General features: G+C 39.5%; 1 protein-coding gene across 2 annotated transcripts in view; it reads left to right on the top strand.

The window, feature by feature from the left end:
- Positions 1 to 2,395: 2,395 nt before the first annotated feature.
- PCMT1 (protein-L-isoaspartate (D-aspartate) O-methyltransferase) overlaps positions 2,396 to 26,950 on the top strand; it is a 36,192-nt gene continuing 11,637 nt past the window's right edge. For both annotated transcript variants that reach the window (XM_054279491.1, XM_054279492.1), the window contains exons 1-6: positions 2,396 to 2,654; positions 14,629 to 14,733; positions 15,847 to 15,878; positions 17,553 to 17,657; positions 21,021 to 21,141; positions 26,101 to 26,186. In XM_054279491.1, coding sequence (XP_054135466.1) covers positions 2,396 to 2,654; positions 14,629 to 14,733; positions 15,847 to 15,878; positions 17,553 to 17,657; positions 21,021 to 21,141; positions 26,101 to 26,186 — 708 coding nt within the window. The remainder of the gene's footprint in view (positions 2,655 to 14,628; positions 14,734 to 15,846; positions 15,879 to 17,552; positions 17,658 to 21,020; positions 21,142 to 26,100; positions 26,187 to 26,950) is intronic.

Here is a 26,950-nt window from a genome sequence, read left to right as displayed (position 1 = left end):
CATGGCCTGGGATTGTGGAACTGAAAGAGTTAGGGACTCCTGCATTTGTTTAATGCATAAATGGGTGCATCCTGCCACTATTGGTGCATGTTAGTTTCCCAGGGCCCTTGGAGGCAACTTGGCTTGTCTGAGAGCTCCTGGAAGCCTGCCAAGCCAAGTGCTGTTTCCTTCACACATGCCTGGTGTCCACCCAAGACACCCCAGATATTGTTAAGGAAGGCCCACGCTTGTTTTCATTCTCTGAATACCCACGGCAAATAGGTACACTCAGTCAGAAAGAGACTGGGCAAGACTGCAAACTCCTAAGTGAGAAATTAAAAAAAAAAAAGGCTCCATGACAAGCCTAAGCCTAATTCAAGCTGATCCTGGTAAGCAGCATCAGCTTGTATGTAAATGGCTTCTGTTGTGCTTTTGGTCTCCCAAGGGGGTAAGTCATCCCTGGAATGCTTTTAAACATGGGCCAGCTATTTTCTTGGCAGCAATCTCTCTTTGTGAGACCAATGCAGTTTGCTTGCATCTGACAACAGAAAATGTCTTTTGCATTTAAAACAATTAAGTATTTCTGTGCTGTACTTTTACAATGCCTGTCTATTCTCTGTACTTGCTGCTCTTTGGGAATTCCTCTCACTCCATGGCTTCTTTCCTTCTCTCTCAGCCCACTGGGTGTATCAGGGAGCCCTTTTATATTCTGGGACAGGCTGGGAGCCTCACACGGACTGCAGTTGCCAGATCATGCTTAGGAGAAGTTAGATGGAGAGCACAGAATGAAGCAGATCTGTCTCCAGGATTAAAAGAACCAGATGGGAAGTCTATGGATGGGACTGGTATATGCATTGAGCAACTGTCAGATTTGCCCTGGACTGACTGCAAAGTAGAGAAGCAAATTCCCACCTTCACTTCTTCACCTGAACCAGCAAAAATAAATAGATGTGTTGTGTGGAGCTGAAACAGGTTCAAGACTCCCAGCCAAGATGGGCTCTCTCACAGAAGATAAAACCTGTGTAATCTCCCATGGTGGTGTCTTAGGCTGTGTATCTGCTGGATGACACCCTATTTCCCCCAATGTTTATACAATATACAATTCATAGGGCCAACCTATCCACAGTTTTGTATCACCATTCTCATGTTTTAAAAGCCAAGCACTGAAAATTGCTGTCTGGTCCCATGTAGATGAAATACCTGTGCCAGTGTGCCTGGTTAGGAAAGGAAGTGCTGCAAAACTATTCCCATTTGCAGGGACCAGAAGGCAGCACAAATACAGAAGTCACAGCACTGACAGTGGGTTCCCAAAATTGCAAAGATGGTATATGCTTTCCCTTTAAACAATAGAAACGCGTATAAATAACAGGTGGCAAATTAATATTGGCAGCAAAATTAATCATAAAGGAGTTTTAGAGCAGAGAGAAATACTACATTATGGTAGAAAGTGAATTCTCTGCTTTTCCTCGTTATGTTACAGGCTGTGGGAGGATCCGAAGGTGCTAAAACTTTTCCCTTAAGATTGCTACTTCATCATGGGCATATGCTGGCACACAATAAAGGCCCACTGGCATTTACTAAATTCTGAGCTATTGTCCTGGACGCCTCTTAAAAGGAGTTTTGATTTGTAACTTTGTCCTACGCCATCGGCATTGCACCGGTAGACGCTCCTGTGAACCATCGGTGCTTTGGCGGCCCTTATCCAATGCAGGGCTGTGCCAGCTCTCCATGTCCTTCCCCGCCGCCGCCATTCCCGCGTTGTTTCCCGGGCGCGGGTCGCACCGCCCTGCCCCTGCCCCGTCCCCGCCGCGGACATGCACGGGACGCGCAGCTCCCGCGCGCCCTGACCAATCGCAGCCTCCAACACGTAGGCCTGGCCCGCGCGGGCTGGCCGTGGCCAATAGGCGCGCTCCATGCAAAACACCGCGCCGGGAGACGCCGCTAATTGGCTCCGTCGCAAGGGCGGCGGGTCGCGCGCTGGGCCGGAGCCCGGAGCTGGCGGCGCAGCCACCGTGATGGGGCTCGCCCGCCCCGACACCGCCGGCTCCGGTACCCGGCGTGTACCGACTTGTGTCTCGGGAGTGGCGAAGGCCGGGGCAGGGGGGAAAGCGAAACGGCACCTCGGTGCGCACGCACTATCTCATTAATTAACAGAGCTCTTAAGTTCACATACCCGCGCCCCCAGACCCGTTCCGGCCCGCCGCAGTTTCTGAGGGGAGGGCAGGACCGGGGTCTCGCTGCCAGCGCGGGATCCAGGGCCCCGGCAACAAAACGCGCGGGCCGGGAGCAGCCGCTGTGCATCCCCGCCCCGGCGTGCGAGAATCCCCCACGCGTGCCCCTAGGCGCGGTGGGCGCGCATGCGCGGGGGAGGGGGCACCGCGCCGGCCAGCGGAGCGGCGGCGGCAGCGGCCGGGGCATGTCGGGCGCGCGGGGCGGTGGGCGCGTGGCCCCTCCCCTCGGCGAGCGCGCGGCAGCCGCAGCGGCGGCGGCCGCGGGAGGAGGCGGCGAGGAGGCGGCGCCTGTGTCGGCGCTGGAGGTTGTGTCCTTCCTGGGGAAGCTGCTGTGCGCAGTCGCGGCGCTGAAGGCGGCTCTATACCTGCTCCGCAGAGTGTGCCTAGCGATGGCCTGGAAGTCGGGCGGCGCCAGCCACTCCGAGCTCATCCACAACCTCCGCAGTGAGTCTCGGGGCGGGGGCGCGGGCGGGCGGGGCTCTAGGGCTGCGGGGCGGCCGTTACCGGTCGCCCGGTGACCGTTAGCGACCGCGCGCTCCCGCCGCGCCCGCCCGACCCGCCGCCAACTGTCACGGGGAGCGGCACCGGCGCCCGGCCGCGCGTGTCCGCGTTGTCCGTCCGTGTCTGTTTGTGCGTGTGTCTGTGTCCGACCGGGGGTGTGTCCGTGCGTGCCCGGCTGCTCGGGCGGGGGGTGTGTGTCCGGGCGGCGGCCGGTGTCGCAGGGCGGGCCGGGCTGTTGTTGCGGGAGGCAATGCGGCGGGCGGGGTGGCGCCGATGGCGGTCCCGGAGGGGAAGCGCCGTGCGGCGGCCGTGGCTGTTCCCTGCTCGCCGCGTCCCCCCCTCGCCGGCCCCGTTCCCGCCGCCTCGTTCCCGTCTGCCGTGTGCGAGCTGAGGCGGGGCCGCGGCGGCAGTGCCGGAGGGCCCGTGATCCCCGCACGCACCGGGATCGGCGCCCGTCTGGTCCGCTCCGGCCGGAGGGACTAGCGGTGTCGGCGGGCGCCCTCCGGGCTTTCAGGCCCGGGCTGAGCAACGCAGCGGGAGCCGCCCGGGTTCGGGAGTCGCGCCGAAGAGGCCGCGGCTGCTTGTGTTAGTGAAAGGGGCGTGTGGCGGCAGTCCCTCCGCCCCTCCCCGGCGGGGTCCCGAGTGGCTCCGCTCGAAGGGCTGGGCTGGGACGCAAGGGGAGAGGAGAGGAGCGGAGCTGTCGGGTTGCGGACTCGTGCTGTGACAGCCGAGCTTTGCGTGGCTGCCCGGCACCGGGCGCTCCCTTGTGCTCGCCCAGGGTTTGTGCTGTCCCCGTGCTGAACGGGGAAGGTGCTGGGCGGGCGCTTCTTCGCCGATGTACTTCAGTACATCCTGAAGTCTGCAGGTCCTGAGAGGACGGAGATACAACACCTTCTGTATTCGAAGCTTCCATTTTTCATATTAGAATAGAATTACCCTTTCTTATATACACTTAAAGTATTCTTCGTCTCTGCTCCTGGCCTTTTCCCTTTCACTTCTCAAGTTTGCATCCTAGATGTAAAAGGATTGGAGCCTGTATTATGACAGTTGTCTCCTATTTTAGTGATACTTTAACACCATAGACAAGGTGGCCTCCTTGGTATTCTGGTGTCATGGGAGAATCACCCTTGTTTTTTTCTCCTTTTCTCTGCTTATGTTAGATCATCTGATTCTGTGGGGTTTCTCAGTATTTTCTTTTGAAAACTATCACATCCAGCACAATAATACGTGCTGAAGTGACTTTCAGCTTCCATGTAAAAACTACTAATTGTTGTAGAGTTTCATTGTAAAAATTCTGTTTAATAAATTGATAATAACTTCTCTAGTTACAAATGTTGCAATACATTAGTTTTGTTTTGTTCTGCAACTGAAAGGGCTAGAAATACTGTTTTAGTGAAATACTGTTCTCTTACACAGCAGGGAAAAATTTTTGATGTAAAAATCAATGTTAAACTCCAAAATACATCCAAAAAGCAATTACTGCCAGAATAGCCTATGACACTCAGAACCTGAAGGCAAAACCAGTTTCTTTGTTGCAGAAGACAATGACAGTTTTTCAACACATGGAAACTGTTTAGGGCGTTGCAAATGATGATGACAAAGCTGAAAACCTTTGTAGTTAGTGTACAGCAATAGCTGTATAGGAAAAGGAAAGTAAAATAGAAGCGCTCAATATTGTAATCTCAAAGCATGCACTGATGGTAATTTCCCCCTCTCTGTTTTGCATATGCATGCCAAAATATTTTGAGGGGTGTTAAAAAGAGAAATAGTGGATTGGCAGTAAAATATTGTGGAAGCAAAGAGGCTTTTGGTCTTTCAGGGAGACTGTGTTGTCAGCTTCAATGGGACTCTGTTCATGTTGTGGGGCTTTGTCAGTGCAGAGCAGCTGCTGAATTAAGACCCTAACTTTCAAGTTAGAGTTCCTCAGGTAAGATGATACCTTGTTGCTAAAGTTGGGAACAGATTTAGAAGAAAGCACTGTTTAATGTGATACAGTTCTCCCAGATATGTTTCAACCAACTTAAAAATTATTGGTTACAGAAAGACTACAATGTTCCATAGAATTCTTTTGGAGTAGTAGATCCTGCACAGTATTTTCCCCTCTCTAAAAACAGCTACATAGCATTTACAGCGTTTTATGCTTAAAAGTGAAAATGCAAATTGGATATGGTTAATTTGATGTTGTCCACTGTTTGTCTTGTGTGGAACTTAGTAAATGTGTGTGTAATGTATATTTTGCATAACTTCAAATAATGCAGTATGTTTTCTTCTGCAGCAAATCCTGGTAGAGAGGTTCTTGCCCCTGCCCTTATGCCACAATTCTTCTCTTGACTGTTCTTATAGAATTGCTTGTGAGGGAGGCAGTGCTGTGAGACTGGGTCACTTTCTCATGGCTTGTGAAACATCATCATTTAAGCTCCTCAATGTCTGTAAGCTGTTGTACTATTATGGTTAGAGAAGCAGTGAACTTGGTTGTGCATAAATGAGGGCTGGGGAGAATGGGAACTTATTAAAGTGGTTTTGCTTCCAAATGAAAACATCATTGGAAGATTCCTGTATGCTACATGTTCTTTTCCTTTAAAACAGAACAGCTATAAAGATTATTCTTAATTATAGGCTGTTGTTGAGAGTTGCTAGTGCTTCTGTTTTGTGGCAATAAAATTCTCCATTTTGTGACATTTGCTTTACTGCTCATTTTACTGTTGCCTTAATTATAGAACTAACTTTTCTGTAATGTAGCAATCATTGTGTTAGGCCAGTGACAAGTGATTTTACAGTGCAAATTTAGGCAATTATTCTTTATAGGCTGCATCTTTGCTATCCTGTCTTAAAAGGGACAAAACTAATAAGAAGGGTCCCAGAACTTTGCATGTTTTTCAGCACATGCTTAGGGACAAGTGACTGAAGAATGTTACAGTAGATTGTTTTGTTGTTTTGATTTTTAACTTCTTGTTGCATTGTAAACATGTTTTTGTGCTGTTAATATGAGGCATCATAGATGCACAATTTGACATATGCAAAATAAACTTGTTTAAAACATGCTCTTCACAACGAAAATGCTGTCCTTGAATCTGCTGTTGCTATGAGGTGTTCAGCTGCTTTGTTTCAGTGATTCTTGAAAGTACTTCTCATTTTTTAAAAATGCCTTATTTAAATCTGAATGATTCTTTCTTCATTAAAGCCTTAAAACAAATATTTTTCACCTTCACAGAATAATTATTAAAATATTTGCTTCTTCCTAACTGAAAATAATTGAACATGTTCCTTCAAACTTGAGTAAACTTCTCCCTAAAATATATTTGAAGTAAGATCTTTTAGCAGACAACATTTCTAGGAAGGCTCTCTAAATGCAGGTTACAGTAGGGCTAGAAATCATAGTAAACACAGAAATAATTACCTGTATTTATATAACTCTTGACAGGAGATTTTTTTAAAATTATGAATCTGTCATATAGAGGTGCTGAGGAAGGAGGAAAAGAATTGGTGAGTTATTTACTGTTGTCTTGCTTAGTTGAAAGTCTTTTGATTCTAAGTCTGTAACTTTTTTCCCTCTCTGTATTTTCAGCTATCTGCTGATAGGTTACTACTAGGTCATTTCATCTGTCTTTCATACTTGGGCTTTTGCCAAGTCCTGCTACTTTACATGCCAGCACCTTAGAAATCAGCTTTTCTTTCCCAGCTGAAGGACACAACACTTGGTTCCCTGTCCAATTCACAAGCAATCGAAGTTCATTAAGTTTCCTTGTTGTGCCTTTTTCCTCCAGTCAATGTCATGCTGCCATAGGACAAGCTTGCTTTGCTTATTTCTCTGAGCATCGTGTGTCAATGGTGTTTTCATCACATATACCTGCTCTTGAATCCACAGTTCTCAGAGAAAGGGAAGGTGAATTAACTTGGCTGTGGCAGAAGCTGTTAACCATCTGTGGATTTGTTTCTTGTGACATTCTTTTACCTTCCTCACCTAATAAACTTGTGTTGCAAAAGTTAGCAACTCTAATTTACAAGATTCCATAGAATTTTGCACCTCACATAAGATCAGGGTCCTAATTTTTCAGTGTGAATGATGTTTGAAATGATTATATATTCAAATATTATCAGGGTCTGAGAATTCTATTTTTAAATATGCTAAATGTATTTCTCAACGTGTTTTAATTATTTAGATTTTAAATAATTAAAAATGGCATCTTAGCATGCTTCGTCATGATGAAGGCTTGTCTGCAATAAATCTCCACCTTTGGTGCAAGTTTCTGGCTGCTGAGGACAAATCTCTTTGGGAAATACCATGAATGGGAAAGCATTGAATAGAGTAAGCATAAGCTAGGTTGAGCAAGCAGTAAACATTGGTTTGGTTTTGTTAATTTTCCTCTCTCATGTCTTTTCCCTTGGTTTATCCAAATCTCTTCTATCTCTGTCTAATTTTGCTTGAGGAAGAGTAATATAACTTGGATGAACATGAAGAAGGGAAATAATAATGGAAAATTAGACCAAATGTCATGACTCCCCTGTATGAGCACTTTTTCTGCCTGTTGTGTGCATTCAGTGACTGCCCCTTCCTTTATCATGAGTTTATTGAGGCTTCAGTGACTAAGCATTGTAACTTATGACCAGGTAGTGAAGTGGTTAGAAAATGAACTATTTTTTTTCAATTAAAAATTAACACATCCACTGACAAGTTAAGAATATCTAAAATTTCTTAAATTTAGTTCATGTCTCAGGTGCCAGGCTTGAAATCTGTGATGCTATTTTTTGGAGCGTTGAGATTTAAAAAAAATTTTGGTAGCAAGTAATTTGAATAATCGCCTAAAGGAGTTTCTGTGAAACTTTTTTCTTTTTAAGTAAGATTTAAGTATTTGCTAATGATTTGCCCATATCAGTGAAATGTTTTGAAGGAATTTCTGTACCCTTGATCTTTTAAGAGGCAGGCCTTCAAGTAAATCAAGACAAATAGATATCCCAAATAATAGGAAATGAAAACAGAAAGAAAAAAAAACCAATCTAAATTTAATAACATCATGTTTTATTGGTGTGTAAATTAAGATTGTGTTCTTAACTGGTTTTTTGTTGTTGGCATGTTTTTTGAACTTAATGTTAGACAGGCTGTCAATGTAATGTTAAAAACTTACCCATACTTTCCCAGAAACTTCCAAAATTCAGTGCATCAAAATCCAAGTCCTCAATCGTTCAAGAAAAAAGAGGGCATTTTTTGCTGATTATTTACATCACAAATCTTTATAACTCCTAATAAATAATTTTAATTAAAAATATTTTGTTATTTTGCTTGATTGGAGATATATTCACATATAAAAATAAAAATATAATGCCACATATGATTTTTTCCTGTTGTGAAGCTGCCTAGTAATCCATAGCAACATGGAAATGATACTGCAAATGTGTCCGAAACAGGTCATTACTGCTGCATGTAGGCATTTTAAAAAGAGGGAATCCTCCATGGTTTAGCTTTAGTACAGCTCTAAGCTTGTCTTTAAATGCTAGTGTTTCTTTCATCCTGGTGTAGTATCAGGAGATCACCAAGAGCTACTGGAAAGCCTAGAAAGAAATGTGTAATATTAATTTCTTTTGAGTGATTATTGATGTGAATGTTATCCCTTAATGCCACAAAGTCATGTTCTTTAGTGCTGCATAACACTTTAGGTAAATAATTTTATTAATTTTTTATTAGGTTAATTGTCTTAATGAGATCAGTAAACTGTGGACTTCTCTTGGACTGGCTGACTTGTGAGTTACATTTCAAGACTTCAGAACTTGATTACTTTAATAGTGGACTTGAAGACAAAATAGTTCTAAATGCTTGCACTGTTGAAATACAGCTTCAGAAATTCTTCCTAATTTCTGCTAGCAGGACATTTCTTTGTCCTTTTGTCCCAAGAGTCAGAGTTATATTTTGGTGATCTTCTGATCTTCCTCAGCTTTCAGGTAGTACCAGTCCCTGTCTCAATGAAACCACCTTCTTAATGACCAACTTTATGTGGTCTAGCTGCTGTCTTAGCAGCATTGGCTTTTCTGGAAGCTGCAGAGTGGTGCATGGCATCTGCTCAGTAAGGTGTGAGATGTGCACCATCTGCTTCTTTACAGATCTGCTAAAGCTGGAAGTAGTTTTGCTGCAAGCTTTACTGTGAAAGGAGTTCCTGTCTATCTGTCTGATCCAGCTAACTTTATCTTAACCTTTGCAACACTTTTTCATTATTACTGATGGTTGTTGTCAGTTTGTATTGAACTCTTTAGTTTTGACTTCCCATGTGATGTGTAAGTGAAGTTCAGCCTTCTCAAGTGTTGAGGGATTGAGAAGTCCTTGGAGCATAAAGTTTCCCTCATCCACACATGGGTGTTAAACTTCATTGGAAAACGAGGTTCTATGTTTTTGCATGCTGAAACCAACCCTAAAGTTACTTTTTTCTTTCATGTACTCCTCAAAGTTTCTTCATTCAGCTGCTGATACAGATTTAGATAAAATCAACATAATCATTATGATAAATGTGAGTACATGACAGGGAACTTCTGTATAAATCTGTGTGCTAGAAGGCTGTGTTTAGCAGGCCTTTCTCCTCCCCCAGAGAAGAAAATGGTTAATACCAACTTTGCAACACTGCCCTATGGTAGGAGGGAGCAATACATCTGTGGTTAAATTGTCTAAATTAGTTAACTGTAGCCTTTCATATCCATGAAAATGAATAGAAAACTCTTACCCATTACACCAAAGTGGATGGGTTGTTTTTGAAGGTGATCCTTATTAAATAGGGAAGGAATACTACCTTCAAGTAAAAGTGAAATGTTCACAGATAAGTTTGTATTTAATTGAAGCTTGAGGCTGTATGCTAGTTTGTGTTGAGCCCAGCTTATGATTCCTGTTTTATGTCTGCAGGTTTTGAGTAGCATTTAAACGGTAATTGAATATTTATTATTATTACTCCCATTTTTTAAAAATTTCTGTCACTTTGGAATTTTCATGGGACTTGATATTTGTGTTTCATTTCTGGGCTGTAAGATTAACTCTGATGGACTTGTGCTTTCCTCAGTCTTTGTGTGGTTGTGTCCCTGAATGATAGACTCTCAAGTGATTCCTTCCTGTGAGCTGTATTCAGCCTCCTGTTTGGATAATGCTTGGATATTGTGAATCCAAATCACAGTGAAAATAGATGGACAGCTGAATGTTTGAGGCAGATAGCTGTTAAATTGTCAGGAAAGCACAAGAAATTTGCATGTATGAGTGGTATAAGAAACACTTGTTTACAAACACCTACTTTCAATTTATTTAGCACAAAGAGCTTTGTATTTGAGTTTGGGTCAGTGTCTGTTACTGGATTTTAGGGTGCTGATGCATCACTTCTTGTTCTAAGTGCTTTCTTTGTGTTCATGCTTTACAGTGAAATCTTCCTATGCTCATTACTAAATAAAATTCTATTAACTCAACCACATTCTTTCCCATATTTTTTCTTCCTCTGCTCAAACAAAAAGACACGGACTTTAAAAATGTCGGTTGATCAGGCGCTTAAAGCCAACAATCTTCATATTGCTTGCAAATCATGCTGTGGTTCTGTTCCAGCCCATTCTCCTCTGGAAAGCTGCTAGCTGGTTTTCATGGGTCAGGTGGAGACTGTCACTTGACAGTGTCCTGCACTATATCCATATCTTTAAAAGTGAGAGGCATGGATTAGACGGGTGCACCACTTGATAGATAAGGCTGGCTGGTAGCACTGAAAATAGTTGTGGTCCAAAGCTCTATGTTCAGGTGTAGGCTGTGATGAGTGGTGTTCCTCAGGGGTTGGCACTTGGACTGATGTTGTTCAACATCCTTGTCATTGACATTGACAGTGGGATCAAGTGCACTCTCTGCAAGTTTGTGGAGAGCAAACTGTCCTGCCTCAGAAGTGTCATGGCCAGCAGGGCAAGGAAGGCAATTCTACTCCTCTGCTCTGCCCTGGTGAGACCCCACCTGGAGTGCTGCATCTAGCTCTGGGGCCCCTAACATAAGAAGGAACTAGTTGACCTTGAAGGATTCTTCTAACCCAAACCATTCTATGAGTTGTCACATCAGTAATTTCTGTCTACATGAATGAATCTTTTGTAGCATAAAGCTGTATGTGCTTTGCATCATGCCTTAAGATCTCTGTATGATTTCAAAATATCACTGTTTCACTGAAAATTCATCTTCCTAAGCGAAGTATTCTGCAGTGGTTATGGAGAAAGTAACCTAAGAAGCTGAACTATGTGGATGCTGAAGTAGTTGCACTACTTGTGGATCTTGAAGTAGTAAATGGTTTTGGGATCTGCAGTCAGCCACAGGAGGAGTTTGAGTAGGTGTTGTGGTTTGTATAGTAAGCTTGTGTGCTGGATCATGTGGCAGTGACACATCCTCTTTTCTGATCTGGAAGCCGGTGTTGGGTAAATGTTGACTGCGAGTATTTTATGGTTTGGTTAGAAACGTCTTTGGTCAACAGTCAGGATGCTGTCAGTGAGGCAGGCGATTCTTTGAAACATAAGCACTTCAGTAGTGCATTTGTTGCTAAATAAAAGACAAAATAAAAAGATGATAGGTTGTTTACTTGTTGGAAGTCCATGGTGCCTTTTCAGACTTCTTTCCTTGCTCTCTGACAGCCAACTGCCCAGTTTCCCGGGTTACATTCAGTGGTATATTCCCACCTTCAAGTCCAAGGACTGCTCTGAGCTCTTTTCCTGTTTTCATGGTGTTATTTGTGGAAAAGAGGCAGACCAGAGAGAGTTTTCAAAACATGCTCCAATTATGTCAAGTTGTCATTGCCACAGCCTCTGCACAGAGTAACTCTTGAACTTGGCAGGCAGTGCTCCACTGTTAAGGACTTACTTTTCAGCTTCAGCCCTTTGAAGCTTGGAAGTTGTGCTGATATAACTCTGTTTTATTTGAGTTTACTTTTATTTCAAGCCGTCAGTGTGTTTGTGCATTATCTTTGCTTGTAAACACTTGAATATCTGATTTGTTTGCAGTACAAACTGATTATCATTCTTGAAACCCAACAGTCTCCTCAAGGAGAGACTTCTGTACATGTTATAATTGGAAAGGATATTCTACTATGCATTTAATTGGGAATTATTTTCTTGCAATATGCAGGTTCGCTTTAAGATTTAGAAAATTGTTTTAGTTAACATCTTATTAATTTTTTTATTGTTTTGGTTTTGTGGTAGAGATGGCATGAAATTAGAATGTCTTCTTTGCAATATAAGCTTCTATTATTGGCTTCTTTAGGGGATATACTTGTTTTCTGGCCTTAATTGAGAATTTGATAGAGGCACGTTTCAGGTAGAATTAAGATCCTGGCTGCTGGTCATCTTGGGACTGACTATTGCAGGAAAGAAAGGACTTTTTTGGAGATTGGTACTTTACAGTTGTTATGTTTCTCTATATTCAGCTGTGAGACTGAGGAAAAATGTCTTGTTGTTATCAACACAATAAAAATGTTAACTAAGTCAATATTGACTTTTTTGTTTAGGGCTTGATTGTTTTTCTTAATTCCCACCTAAAATTTGATGTAGTTTCCATTGTATGATAAGCAAATTTGAAAAGCAGACTTAATCTGTGGCGGGGTAGTTGAGAGAGAGTTGGTTTTTTTAAGGATGGAGCATTATTCAATAATTGAAATAAATAGCTGACAGCAGATTCAGCTTCTTCCACAGGTTCTGAGTATGGGTAACTTTCTTCAATTCTTATTTACTGAGGAAAAGATTACAATAATGAAAGGCAATACAACAGTCAGCAAGTCTCATGATTGTTTGCTGAATGAGAGCATCCTGAATGCTCAAATCTGTAAAATATTTATAGTTTCTGTTTTCAGGGCTTTTTTGTAATTTGCCTGTCAATGCAAGCGTTTTATTTGGTAGTTGTATGTACTTTGACTGGACCTAAGTTTTGTGAAATTAGAGAAGGTTCTTGGCCTTATCATAGGGCCCTGCAGTTGCACTTCCAAGGTGTTCTTTTTGTTCTTTGCATGCTTATTCCAAAAGGCACAAAAGGAAAGAGCAGGTGGCTGCCTATAGTTCTAGAATATATGCACCTATCTGCATGTAAAGAAATAAATCAATACTTTAGACCTTTCGTGAGTGCTTCTCAGCTATTGCTTTTTGACATCTCTTCAGCCTCCTAGAGCCTTTATCTCCTCACTTCTGTTATAATTAGACTTGCTTATTCTCCTTTTTTTAAAGTATATTTTGTTTGGAGATACTAACTTCTTAGTGATTCCTAATGAGACTCAAAGAGTAAAAGTTTGATTTTTGTTTCTAAGCTTTGTTCACAGAACTGCTTTACAACTAACCCAGTTAATTTCTAGTGGTCAGGGAAAACTTTTTTTTTCCTTACTAGCCTCTGTTGTTAGTGCCAATGTATTAATGGATTGATTTATTTGTTTTCTTTTGGGTACAATTTTGCTCAGCAAGTAAACTTCTGAACTGCTGCAAATGCCTGCTGGCTCAGATACTAGAACTGCTGTAGTATTCAGTTCAAAATGAAGTCAAAGAACAGGATATATCTAATGTGTGGGGACTGTGAGTGGAGTGTATGCTTTTTCTGGGACTTAGCAGATACAGAAATATTTCTAAAAAAATAATGTATTTTAAAATAAGGAATTGATTTCCTTAAAATTTTCCGTAGTAATAGTATATTTGTTTTGCAGTTCTATGTGATACTTTGTCTTCAGACCAAAAAGGAATATGATCTGAGGAGTTATTTTCCTTTCTGAAGTCAAGTCTGTGTTATATAGGATAATTAATTCTGGACACAGATAGTAGATAAGAAGACAGGAAAATCCCATGATTAATAGGTGTAGTTGGGAGCATCCAGTAAACAGTCAGTAAAGTCTCTGCAGAAGTTAGCCCATTCCTGGGGTGTATTTTTTCAAAAAAACCCACTGGTGCAACTTCAGGACAGTCTTACACAAGTTCCATAATCTGATTTTCATGTTTTGGGTTAGATATTAATGGTGCTTAAATGAACTTTTTTTTTCCCTTTTAAAGTATAGTTTTGCAAATAAATCCTTACTTAAAGAAAGGAGTTAATGAAGCAATCCATCATTGGAATGTCTGTTATTTGTAGTTTATATAGTCTATTAATAAAAGTTAATTAGTTAATTTTTTCCACTTGTTTTCCAGAGTTTTCTGTTATTCATTAATGGCTCTTGAGAACTTAAAAAATTAGAATTAACAATGTTTTAAAAAACTTCAATAAAACAGCAAGAAAAAATGTCTGCTTCTGACATTTTACATGCATGTGCATTTATATTTAATTTTGAAAAGTGAAAAAAGATTGAGAGTGTTTTGATATAAAAACTTTTTGGCCTCAGTCTGCCCCAGCATAAGAATTCAGATTTTGTGGGAGTTTCTTAACAAAAGGATTTTTTTTCTTTGCTAACGCAAGACAAACAGATCTGGAAACTAAAGTACTGAGCAATGATGCTTCAACTTAACATTTCTAACTTGCTTTTGTATATCTTTCAATAATTACTTGTATGGCTTCTTAGAAATAGGAAGTCTATCTTGTTTGGTGTGTATAGTAGCACTGATTTCTTACTGACTGTATTTTCAGGATTTATCAAAGGTGTGCATGAAGTTGAGTTTTTCTAGGGAGTAGTTCTTTGGAAGTGGTTTCAGGAAAGCATTTGTAACTGCTGGGAAAGTCTTGTTCACTGATCACTGGCTTAAGCATCATCTGGTCTCTGGACTCCAGATTGAATTTTAGTATCACAGAAGGGTTTGGGCTGGAAGGGACCTTTAAGCATGATGTAGTCCAGCCCTTGCCATGGCCAGTATGATGAGGGCAAGATCTGTGTAAGGCCCATGATTTCTCACAATGCTGTGTATATGTTAACACTTTTCACAGACTTCTGCACTGCAGAAGAAACAATGCCTTCATTTTTATATATTTGCTTGTTTCTAGAAAATGGAATAATCAAAACAGACAAGGTATTTGAAGTAATGCTGGCTACAGACCGCTGCCACTATGCAAAATACAACCCCTACATGGACTCCCCACAGTCTATAGGTAAGAGCATCTTGCAAAAGTGATTGAGATTGTTTTCATTTGTGCAACTGTGGCTGCTTTTGTTATTTATGTGTTAAGAATGTGAAATTTTTTTTTTTAGTTTGGAAGGTTGTTTAGTTCTTCATCAATTTATTGCATACCTTTTAACTAAGCTTCAATTTCTTGTGGAATGCAGTTGGCATATTTGAATACATCAGGTAGAGAGGTGTTTTTCAAGTATGTGTAAATATGTGTTTGTTTTTCAAACCACAGCAATTTGTGATGGTGCAACTGATGAAAGTACGTAAAAATAATTTGCATCCAGTTTATGGTAGAAACATTCCCTATCTTTACAGAAATTATTCAGTTGGGACTAATGCAAAGTTTCTTAAACTATTATGTGAAATCTTTAAAAATAGACTTTGAATTGGCAGGTCTACTGATGACCCAGTAATTTAATTTCCCATCCAGGTCCCAGTTTTATCTTTCCAAGACAAGAGAATGAGCTATGTAAATACATTAATTTCTTTTTTCTTGATCTTCTCCCTGCCTTTAATTGTATGTAATGAGTGAATTTTATTGGGATTTTGTTAGTTATATAGAAAAATTAAAAAATATTTTGCGATACATACTCAAAAGCTTACATATCTTTACAGAAACAAATATAGGTGAGTGTTCCTCCCATTCTTGTAGGTGTTTGTTCTCATTTGTTGTTTGCAAAACACACAAAGTTGTTCCCCAGATGTTCTATGGTCTCCACTACATGAAACTCAAACAAACAAATTCAGGTTTTTACATAGGGGCTGACTAAAAAGGAGTTACATTATTTGGGGAGACACTACTCTCCTGAATTAAGCCTACTTGCTCAGTATGAGATATTCATTCAATGTGTAATGACAAAATGGAAATTGTAACTGAGATCAAGGATAAAACCTTTTTTTTTTCCTGTCCAGAATGGACACAATGTAGCTTTCAGCTGAGGTAATGTAGAGTACCTGTGTAACTGCAGGGTGTGGATGTTGTACCCTGAGTGAGGGTGACAGTGAAGGTGTTGCACTTTACAGTCAAGGTAATAAAGATTGTAAGGTTGCTGTCTGAAAAACAATGAACATCATCCATTCTCTTGTTTTACAGGTTTCCAAGCAACAATCAGTGCTCCACACATGGTAAGCTTTAAAGCAGGTGATTAGTATAGTGATTTTATAAACATCCAGGTGCTTTTGAAATAAAATATTTACCCTAGTAAATTTAATGAGCAGTTGATTGCAGTGACACTTTGGTGAACTGCTTACTGTGAGGAAGTAGAAGAGATTGATCAAGACTTTTCTTGCAGATGTACAGTAATAGGATGAGGGGTAGTGGGGAAAAAATGTAACATAGGAAATTCTGATTAGTTTATTGATTAAAAAAAAAAACTATGAGGGTAGTTAAGCACTGAAACAGGCTTTGCAGCTTGTGGAAATTTGTTCTTTGATATACAAAGAAGCTGACGGAACAGAGTTCTAAGCAGCCTAATTTAAAATGCCCATGTATTGAAATAGGACTGGACCAGAAGATATCCAGAGATCTTTCCATTAGAAGTTACTTTTTAATATATAAAATCAGAACTCAGGAGTGAATGACTGTGATTCCTATAGTATGGTACCGCGGTAATGCCTTAAAATCTTTGGACAGGAAAAAAGATACATTGTGCTGAGTTGCAGGGCTTTTTTTTGCCAAGTGGTTTGTGACCAGGGTGAGTGTTCCAGTTGGGATTTCAGTGCATGCATCTAACCCAGATATAATTTTTCTGTCTTTCTTTATTTGAGATAAAAGGTGACTAGAAGCAAGTATTTTGTCTTTGCAATGTTTGGAAGGTGTCAAATCATAGTAAAAGTCTGCTTCTCTTGACTAAAAACTGTGTAATTGGCTTAGAATTTACCTAGTTATCAATATAAAAAACCCCAGGAATTTTGTTTAGAGATGTTAACAATATTATTCAAGAAAAGACCGAAAAAAATTACTGCTGCTAAGATGAAAAATAAGTAATAATTATGCTTCAAAATCAAGTCCCTTAAGTCATTATTTTTCCAGTGCTTAGCACTAGTAGTGTATGGAGTGTTAGAGCAAAAAGGTAATATATTCTCTAAGCAAATATTAACAAAGAATGTTCTAACAGAATATTCTAATTATTTATATTTTCTGGGTGGGATGGATTAAGCTGAAAGAGTGTCATAATGGCTATCTCTGAAACATCAAAGGACAAATTGGTTTTTTAGTGTGCAGCCTACTCTTAATGTACTGCTCTACCACACAGCAAAAGTTAGCAAGTGTGTCTATAGACTACTTCAGTTCGTCCATGAGCCTGGCTATCTGCCTTTGTAAGAGATGACTGCTTTTTGCTATTCTTTGATTTAGCAAGTGTGCAGGTAATACAGGAGGTAGTTTTAATAGCCATTTTCCTTGATGCTCTAGAGCTGCCTTCTTCCTAGACAGCTTTTGTACCAAGATATTCCAATGCATATAGCATAATGATAAACTAAATTCTTTATTGGCCATATACTGCCAGAATATTAAGAGTCGCCAGACCTGAGGAGAAATAAACTGATTTATAGTGTCTTTGCTAATATATAAATAGAGAATAGAGTCTGTGCTAGGAGTGTAAATGGTCAGATGAAGCTTTGTATATGAATACTAACAAAAAAAAACCCCACTCATGAAATTTGTTGAAGCCAATGAAATGCTAATTATTATACAATATAGTTAACTCCTTTCCCTCCATTTTTTGTAATAGAAATGATTCTGAAATTTCTTACACAAATGCTCAGGGCATTTGACATTTTCTCTCTGTGTTCTCTTAGCATGCATATGCACTTGAACTTCTATCTGATCAGCTACATGAAGGAGCCAAAGCACTTGATGTAGGATCTGGAAGTGGAATTCTTACAGCGTGCTTTTCGCGAATGGTGAGTTGTTCAGTTTAATCATTGATCATCAGAACTGCTTGGACTCAAGTGTAACTCTGAATTACAGAGCAAAAAAAAGCATCCTTCATAATCCACTGAAGTATACTGTACAGAAAATAATTTACTCTCCTGGGTGTGATTGGTACCCATTTCTTATGGTAGCTGATAGTAGATGTTCAAGTTAAGTAGCCCAATAAATTGTGTAATGGTGAAGAAACCCCCTAGTGAGGAAGTTTAGGATTTTTTTATTGTTTTGGGGTTTTTTTAATAATTGAATTTTAGTTGTTGCTTTATATATTGAAGGAAGAAGATGTTTGTGTTGAACAGTTCAGATTTTGTTATCTTGTGTGGCTGTGAATGTTCTCGTTGTGATAAATTGTCATGGATTCCTGTTACAATGAGAGCTTAGTGAGGCGTAAAAGAATCTTATTAGGAATTATTATTAGGAAAATATCTTGCATCTATAATAAATTGTCTTTTAATTTAATTCTTTCTTTTCTTCTTATATTGCAAAGCATACTATAAGTGTCCATTTAACCTTTTTTAAGTTAGATATTTATTTGAATTTTACTTCTTTGCCAAGTAAGTTAATCTCAGTGGTGTTATTCAACCCGTACCTAAGAAATTTTCTGTGTTCTTCCCTATCTTACATTGGGAAAAAAACGATGGAAAAAAAATAGATTAAAAAATTTGGATTTTAGTGGCTGTAGCTATTGTATTCTTAGACTGATTAATGAAAAGGAATATAATCAGTTCTTCTTTCTCTGTTCCAGGGCTTTATAATTGCTTTATGAATAGTAGAGATCTTCATTAAACTGCCAACTAGATTTTTTGTTTTGTCTTTCTGCAAAGTTAATTTGAAATGTGTTGATACATATGATAATTTCTCATTTAGGTTTCTTTGCTACTTAATTTTCTGTTTTGAAGCACCAATCTGAGTCTGCAATCACTTCTGTTTCCCAGTGTTAAGAGTTAGCTGAGAGTGTTTAGGACTGGGCCATGCATTTGCTAAAGTATTTAGGTTTCTAAGTGTTAGCTGCAAAATCTGGAGGAAAAAAAAAGTAGTTGAAATAAGTTAACCAAACTGCAGTTTAGAGGAAATCTTAAATGGCCCTTAATTCAACTTGCTGCCTATTATTTTTGATCTGTGAAGTCAGTAATCAAATGGTAGCATGGGAACGCCAATCCTACAAGCATTAAAGCTTCTGTCCAGAAAAATATGTATTTCTCACTGAAGTTATGAATGAATAAAGGAATAGCCATTTTCAATAGGACGTGCTAAATTGTAGTTGTGCACTTTTTTCTACTAAAACAAGCTGTGGAAAAGTCAGAATCAGCACAAAAAGAAAATCTCTTTCCAAATTTCCTGAAATTAATCTTGCTATATTTTTATTGCCATATGAATGTTATGTGCCTCTTAAGAATCCTCCTTGGTTGTTTGCATTGGAATGGCTTGCAGATGTGTGTCATGAAAAATTGAGCAAGTGCTTTCATTCTGCTTGAAAGTTTTGTTAGCACTACTGTTAGCACTGCTAACAGTAACAAAAGCTTGAAAGAAGTTACAGATGATTGGGCATACAAGCATCATAAACTCACTCCAGGACAAAGTATATTATGGGAATTAATGGTAGAGTGTTTTGCCACAAAAATTCAGTTGGAGACGTGCTTTTTGTGACTGCTGATGTTGCTTCTCAGTCTAACCGAGATCTAGAAGTAGTAGCTCACATTTGTGGCACAAGCATCTCAGTGCTCATAGATGACAACTTTACTCTTATGATGATAATCTCATTTGTGGTACCTCTGGGAAAGCTTTATGTTTACTTAGATTGGTAAAGTATCTTGAAGATTGCTGTTTAGATTTTTGTGTTAAGCTTCTGGAATAATTTTGCAAGCTATGTAGATAAGTTTAAGTTTATTTACTTTTGAAGGTTGCTGGCAAATTAAATGAATTACAGTTTTCATCCTGTCAGTACTGTATTAATGAAAAAAGTGGGTATATTTTTATTCCTAACATAGAGATCCAAAAATTGTGCCTCTTTGTGTTGTCTCAATTGCATGTGCTTCACAGTTCCAGGGTAATAGAGGAAATTGATGAGAACTCAGAAATAGCATAATGGGCTGTCACATGCAGCAGGAGGTTCTCTTACTTTATAAGCCTATTTAATGCACTGACCATTTTGCTAAATTTTCATTTCTGTGCTGTTACTGTTTGGAATATACTGGATCTTTTGCCAGCTTATGGTAGAGCTGACTGCCAGTCACTCCTCCAAACAGCAACCCATGGCTGTGATAGTGAAAACTTGCTCTGTGTCTTGCTTTGTTTCAAAGGCTGCGGTGGTGGTCTTCCACTCAAACAAGAAAAGCTAAACTAACACTGCTTTTTTAATGTTTTTAACATAGGACTTGTTCATAATAAAACCAAAAAACTTCCCCAGGATAACTAGTTACTAATTTTCCATGTCTTAACGATATTAAAATGTAAGATACAGAAACATAAACAATGTGTTTAGATGTGTCCAAAGACAGTTGTTAGGTTGTTAGGCAACATGGGCTCTGCTAGGACATACTCTGCTATTGTATTCTTTGAGCTGGATCCTGTTAAAAGTGGTCAGAGATTTGAAGATTTGGATTGGTTTTGAATGTTTTTTCTGAACTAAAGACAAAATTCTGGAAGAAATACCTGTAATGGAGAAGCTTTTGCTAGTAGATCTTCTTCCTCCTCTCAGAGTACAGAGATTTTGTGACCTTGTTTGAGTTAAGAGCTCTCAGAAGTTCCACTCTTCCTATGGAGGAGAGCTGTAAATCTGAGAGCAGATTCATGAGTGCAAGGGTGAGTGGAAGGTAATTTGTCCATGACTGGTAATTGCAGCATTTGCTTCTGAAAGAATAGGACTCTTGAGATGATTTTGAATAAAAATCATTATTTAATCATTGATGTAAGGTCTTCTCTTAAAAGAACTTTAATCCTTAGTAAGTTTTATTCAATGTGAAAGGAGATCAGTTCTAGTCTTTTTCCTTGATGTTGTTACTTTTTGTTGCAGGTAATGAAAACAAACATGATCAAATTTAACTTCTAAAAGTTCCAAGAAGAAATCTCCACTAACAGTATAACACAACTGAATCACATCTCAAAAAGATCACTATAGCAACTATTTATAAAAGTGTGCAGACACACTTTAATTATCAGGTGCTTCTACCAGTCAGAATTTGTCGTTTCTAACTGTAGTTTTAATAACATTGGGAAAATATACTCCCACTTTCCTGTTTTTGTTTTTATTTTAGAGAAATGAGTTCAGGAAGTATAAGTACTCATTCTGTAAATAAGCCTAGCAGAAATTGTTCATCTGTATATTTTTATTCCAGGTTGGTCCCAAAGGACAAGTTGTAGGAATTGATCATATCAAAGAACTAGTAGATGACTCAATAAATAATGTCAAAAAAGACGATCCCACATTGCTGTCTTCAGGAAGAGTGAAACTGATTGGTGAGCATCAGACTGATATATTTACTAATTAAACTGATATTCTTTTCCAGCAGCTGGTTGAAAATGACTGAATTGGATGTTATTAAAAGTTTGAATTCAGTAAGCTAAACCCAAGAAAGAGATGCCAAATGACAACTTTAAAATTTAAATTGTCTTTAGGCTTTTGAAAATCAGTATCTTACCCCAGTTTTCAGAATATGATTTCTGGTGATCTCAAAGACTATGTGTAATCATTCCACTACAAAAGGGGAGTGTTTTTTTGGTGAAAATACATGCTGAAGGTGTGTCATGTTATATTTGCTGTTTCAAATTGGGGTTGAATTCACAATTGTTCTTGAATAAATACCCTGTCATCTGAATTTGAGTGTTTTAACAAAGCCTTCACACTTCTGATAGGGTAGTTGAGAAAGCTGCATGTGAAGATTCAAGTGGAAAAAGTGCTAGATTGGCAATATGCAGCACTGATGTTTATTTCACTTGTTTTTAAAATTGACAGTAGTTGGATGTTAGAGAAGTGATTGACACCAAAGTACTTTAATTCAGTTAGAGTAACTGAGAGGAAATAATGCCCAAACAATAGAAGGACAGTGAATTATTTTACATAATGGTTATTAAAAAAAAAAATTGGTTTTTTTCCTTTGGGATTTTTTGTTTTGTTAGTATTTGTTTTTCTTAGAAGATGCAAGGCTGGCAAGAGGAAAGTGTCGTTCTCTTCACTATGTTTAAAAAAGAAGTCGAAGGTCTGGATGTTCTTTGAGGCTTCTTACAAGAACACTTGGAAAAATTATTATTATGTGACGTTTGCCTTTTAGCTTAACTACTATTTTGATTCTTGGTCTTTTCTTGTAAATGAGGGACTTTTCTAAATGTTTTTTTTAAATGAGTTTATCAACACATACACATTTATAAAATGCAATGTATCTCACTGAGAACACTGTCTCAGAATTTCTTGGAAAAGAAGTTAGACTGCTAGGGCTGTAGAGGGGGAATGAAGGAAGAATTTCCATTGATGCTGTACAAAAGCAGTTTTGACTTATGCTTCTGGTTGTTCTTGGAAGAAACTCTGGTGTTCTTGCAAGTCTAGAATTCTAAGTAAACATCATTATCTATATTATTTTTGACTATGTAGACTAAGAGACTTGTGGATAGTTTTGTTGTGAGGTACATTTTAAAGAATAGATGGGCAAGTAATACTTCTGTGAATTACGTTGAGAAGAATGTTTCAACTGTGTTGGATTCCTGGGAGCTCTTTGATGTGGAGCAAGAATCCAGACAGCTGTTAATTTAAAACAAAATGACAGCAACAGAAAACCCCACTCAAAACCCCCCATCTGAAACACACGAGCAAAAAATGTTGTGAAAACCAGTTGATTGATGATGGGAGCTGTATGAAATAAGACCAGGTGTGTCAGTTGCTGGCTTTTCATAGTGTGCTTCACACATTCTACTCTGCTTTGTCATGTCTCACATGTACCATAACTGCATTTCAGGAACACCAAAATTATTTTGGGGTGTCCCAGTAGAACTGCACTGAGACGTTGGGAATAGGTATACTTGGATTAACATATCTTTTTGTTAGTTTGTAGGTTGTAGGGGGGATAGAATATAAGAAAATAGTGTAGAAAGTAATCTTACCCCTAAGGAGCTGCAGCTGGGCCAGTTATCAAAGATTAGGAACAGGCCTGACTTTAACAGGCCACAGCTGTTACCAATGAGAAGAAGAGTGCTATAAAAGAGTGGGGTGACTGGTTGAGAAGGGAACTGGAGTTGGTTGGCTGCTTTGTGAGGAAGAAAGAGTCAGTGCTTGGAGGAGCTGTCCACAAGAAACACCAAGAAGGTGTGGAACTTTTGTGATAAGGAGGGCAACAGTATGGAGCCCCTGTAGTGAGATAACAACAGTAGGTCTTTTGCCTTTTTTTTAATACCTTAATTTTTATTTTGTTTTCTCTTAATATCAGGAGAAAGCCTTTGAGGTGAATCTCTCAAATGCTTCTACTTACCACTGTTTGGCTCACATGAGAGTACTCCTGGAAAGCACAAAATTTGGTTCCTTTTGGGTGAAATGAGACAATATTGTGTTAAAAGAAGCAGCCAAATATGTTTGATATGTGCGTATTCAGACAATAAGACTTAGATCTAGACTGCAGCGATTATCCTGAAATGCATATATTGCATGGATGCCAGGTTCTCAGCAAAAACTTTTTGCTGTACAGATCTGCTTCTATTGTACTGCACTATTTGCTGATGCAGCCCTAGCCAGCAGGGATAAGGGATTCTAAATGACTGAGGGAAGTAATTTTCTCCTGTTTCTGTGCTTATGCTACAGCTCTATGTGAAACAGGTCTGCATAGAGGGAGTGAAGGCTTGGGTACTATGATCAGCAGATCAGGTCTAGATTTATAATCAAGCTGTAGAACCCTTTTATACCAAAATGTCCTGACAATTTTTCCTCATCACCACCTGCTACGCTCCACCACGATTACTTTGCTAACAGGCTGCATGTAACTGGAGATGAGAGTAGGAAGGGGACATTATTCAGGATGTAAACGCAAGCTGAAAATTTGGGCTGCTCTTTCCCCTTGGACATTGAATAATATAATAATTTGAATGACATTGAATATATGAATGCCACCTTAACGATTTTTTAAATGTTCTTGATATCTAAAACTGTTGCCATTGTGGGTGGATATATTTCTTCTGTAACTGTAAGAATTTTTGTGGATTTTAAAAGGGAAGAGCCATGCTGTGCGTGATGCATATGAAGGAACATGATTTTTTTTTTCCCCTTTGGTTGGGTGTGTGCTCTTTTTGAAGATGTTAGCTGTTGATTCTGAGAGGAAAGGTATTACTTGTTTTTGGGTCTGTTTCACTGCTGTCAGTAAAGTGATAAGATGTGTGAAAGTCACATTCCAGCTTCTCTGGAGAGTGCACCAGGGACATTGATGTCTCAGAATACGTGTTCTTCAGAAGTGACAGCAGTTTCTTTCACAGCTGCTTCTTCCACTTGGCAATCATTTCTTTTGCCAGCAATACTGGAGACCGCTGGTTCTAATGCCTGCTGTGTCCCTGGGGAATGAGGATCTGCCTCCTTGTGAAACTAACATAATTTTTAGCAATATCTGTATGAGTAAGCTAAAGAAGCCTTTCTCCATTGCCATCTCTGATGGAACAGCTGCTTGATTCAGTAACACATTATTGCTGCTTCTTTAGAAGAGTTCTACAGTGCTATTAAGATATAAGTATAAATTATATGCTTGGCTGCATTGATTGTTCCAGTAGGATCCACTTTGGCAGTCAGAGGGATTACACCCTGGAAATAACTGGAACTTTCATTGCTGGTGATCTCTGTTGCCATCTTACTTAGTGGAAATGGTAATCAATAGGGATGAGTTCTCTTGAAGCCCTGATACTTCTTGCTTGGCAGCTTTTGCTTGTGGCCTTTGGTTGGAGCTTGTGCTGGTCAGAGTTGATTGTATTTATGTCATTATTTATGATTGTATTTATCTGGTATTTATGTCACTGACCTCTAAGAGGCTTCTCAGCTTCTGAGGAAATGTGCTGTCATAAAGCCATGGATGCTGAAGGTCCTGGCCAGGGTCATCTTTCGCGACCTTATAAGGAAGATGACAAACACTTCAGTGTTAATTGTTTTGAGGAGGTGTCCAGGTCTTCCCGTACTGTCTTGGATACACCTAAGGGTGCTCTTATTGTCCAGATGGCCCTCCTTATCATAGAGGTCAAAATGAAACCTGCTGGGGTGACCATGTTTTTTTCCTGCTCTGTGAGTTTTTGGAAGGCAAAAAGTTAACAGATTTTCAGCCTCTGACTGGGGTGTAGCACTTCTTTTGACTCTTTCAGTTTTAATTAACCTGTGATATTGATGTTTGCACAGAAGTCAAAGCTCAGCCTGAAGATGGGAAACCCCAAACTACTTGTGCTGATCAGAGGACTAGCCTCTGTTTTTTCTTCTTGACTAATTATCGGAACTTCTGTAATCACATAGGATGAGTTTATGAATGTTTCAGCCTCATTTATACCAATTGTTCTAAATAACTCCAGAGAGAGCCTGTGTAACTTGCTCTGATTTCCTGTTGCTTTCCTGTAAATTCTGTGGATGCCATATTCACATCATCTTTTTTCAAAACTTAAGGTCCAGTTTAGTTTGTCTCATTTCATTGGCTTAAAACCCCCAAACTGTTACTCTTTGCTTCCCCATAACTGGGATGGTATGAGACATCTGTGACAGAGTGCTTCTCCATGAGTTCTCCACCAAAGCTCAAGCAGCACTGGTAACCTCTGAAAACCTTCATTACTCCTAGCATCTTCCAAGCAGCCTCCTGGAGCTTTAGCCATGAATCTCACCTGGCTCTCTGTGTTAGCAGTGATTGTCTGCAGGAGGAATAGATGAGGCCCATCTGCTGGAATGTGGGGTGTGCAGAGGTTACTGCAGTGCTGCATTAATGTTTGCATATGGCTGTGGGCTTTTGTTCCACTGGTAGTGCAGTTGTAGGCATATAGTCCATGGGAACACTTCCTTTGTATTTTCCTCACCTTTGGCATCTTCTGATATGTGTTTCTGACATTTAATGCTTTGGATTTATGATTTGCCTCATGTTTAGGAATGATGTGCATGAAGACAAGGCAAAGCAAAGTCTATGTTCTAAGAGGGTAAATGAGGAAGGAAACTCACCTGCACTGGAGTTGGTAGGGCACATAAATACTTTAGTCTCTTTTCTTGGTGAACCGTGTTTCCAAGAACTTCCATTATAAACCCATGCTTTCAGATGCTTCAGTAGTATTTAGTGTATTTTATAAGCATGTGTATACACATATAAAGGTGTGCAAGGTTTTGTTGCATTTATTTAACAAATGTGTTAATTTTTTACATGTAGATATGGGAAACATCTGTTTTCTCCCATCTTTTTGAAAATGTTTTAAAAAAATGGTGTTTTCTTGCAGTGGGAGATGGACGACTGGGATATGCAGAAGAAGCTCCCTATGATGCAATCCATGTTGGAGCTGCAGCCCCAGTTGTGCCCCAAGCAGTAAGCCTTTATGTTGTGTGTGTGTTTCTATAATACCTTAGCTGTAGAGAATGCTTTGCATACATCTATGTGTAAAATACTTGGTAGCTTGCACTGCTGGGAGTATCAGTGGGCAGTGTGGTATTATTGTATGGTGTGGGGTTTTTGTCTCTCTTACAACTGGGCTTCCTGTTGGTTTGATAAAGCTGTATGTTCTAATAACTCTGCTCTAAATAAACATATTTTAAAATGACATGTGTGCAACCTTCTATTATAACAATGAACTGGAGCATTTTATTTAATAAGGTAATTAAATTTTATCAAACAACAAGTTACAAAATTTAAGTGCATTTTCCAAGTTCCAAAGCACTGAGTCTGTTGAAAGTAAAATGCTCAGCTGGAAGTACAAACAGTGCCATTTGCTTGAAGGTTTCAGAATGGATACAGGGCACTTCTTACTAGAGAAGCTGAAGAGTAACTAGGGGCTTTAGAGTGTGCATACATATAGTCCATTTTTACTGATAAGATTTTTTTTTCTCTTCCTTTCATCAGGCACATGGTAATACATAGCATGATTTTTATATGCTAGATGCCAGTTAAGGTTTTTAAATCTTAGTGAGGGATAGTGAAAGAATGGGCTTTGAGGTGTTATAGATAGATTGGACATTTCCAAACAATGACCAGTGGTGGGGCTTTTTGTTTGCTTCATGTTTTTAAAGTAGGTTGTGCTTTTAGCTTGAGGGGATTTATTTGTTTGGATTTTGTTGTTTCATGTTTTTTTGTTG

Source organism: Melozone crissalis, unplaced genomic scaffold (assembly GCF_028551555.1).
Source record: "Melozone crissalis strain CALT ecotype California unplaced genomic scaffold, PUWL_Pcris_2 ptg000027l_1, whole genome shotgun sequence".
Taxonomy (NCBI): Eukaryota; Metazoa; Chordata; class Aves; order Passeriformes; family Passerellidae; genus Melozone; species Melozone crissalis.
The sequence above is the reverse complement of the archived record's forward strand: the minus strand, read 5'-3'. Positions and strand labels throughout refer to the sequence as shown.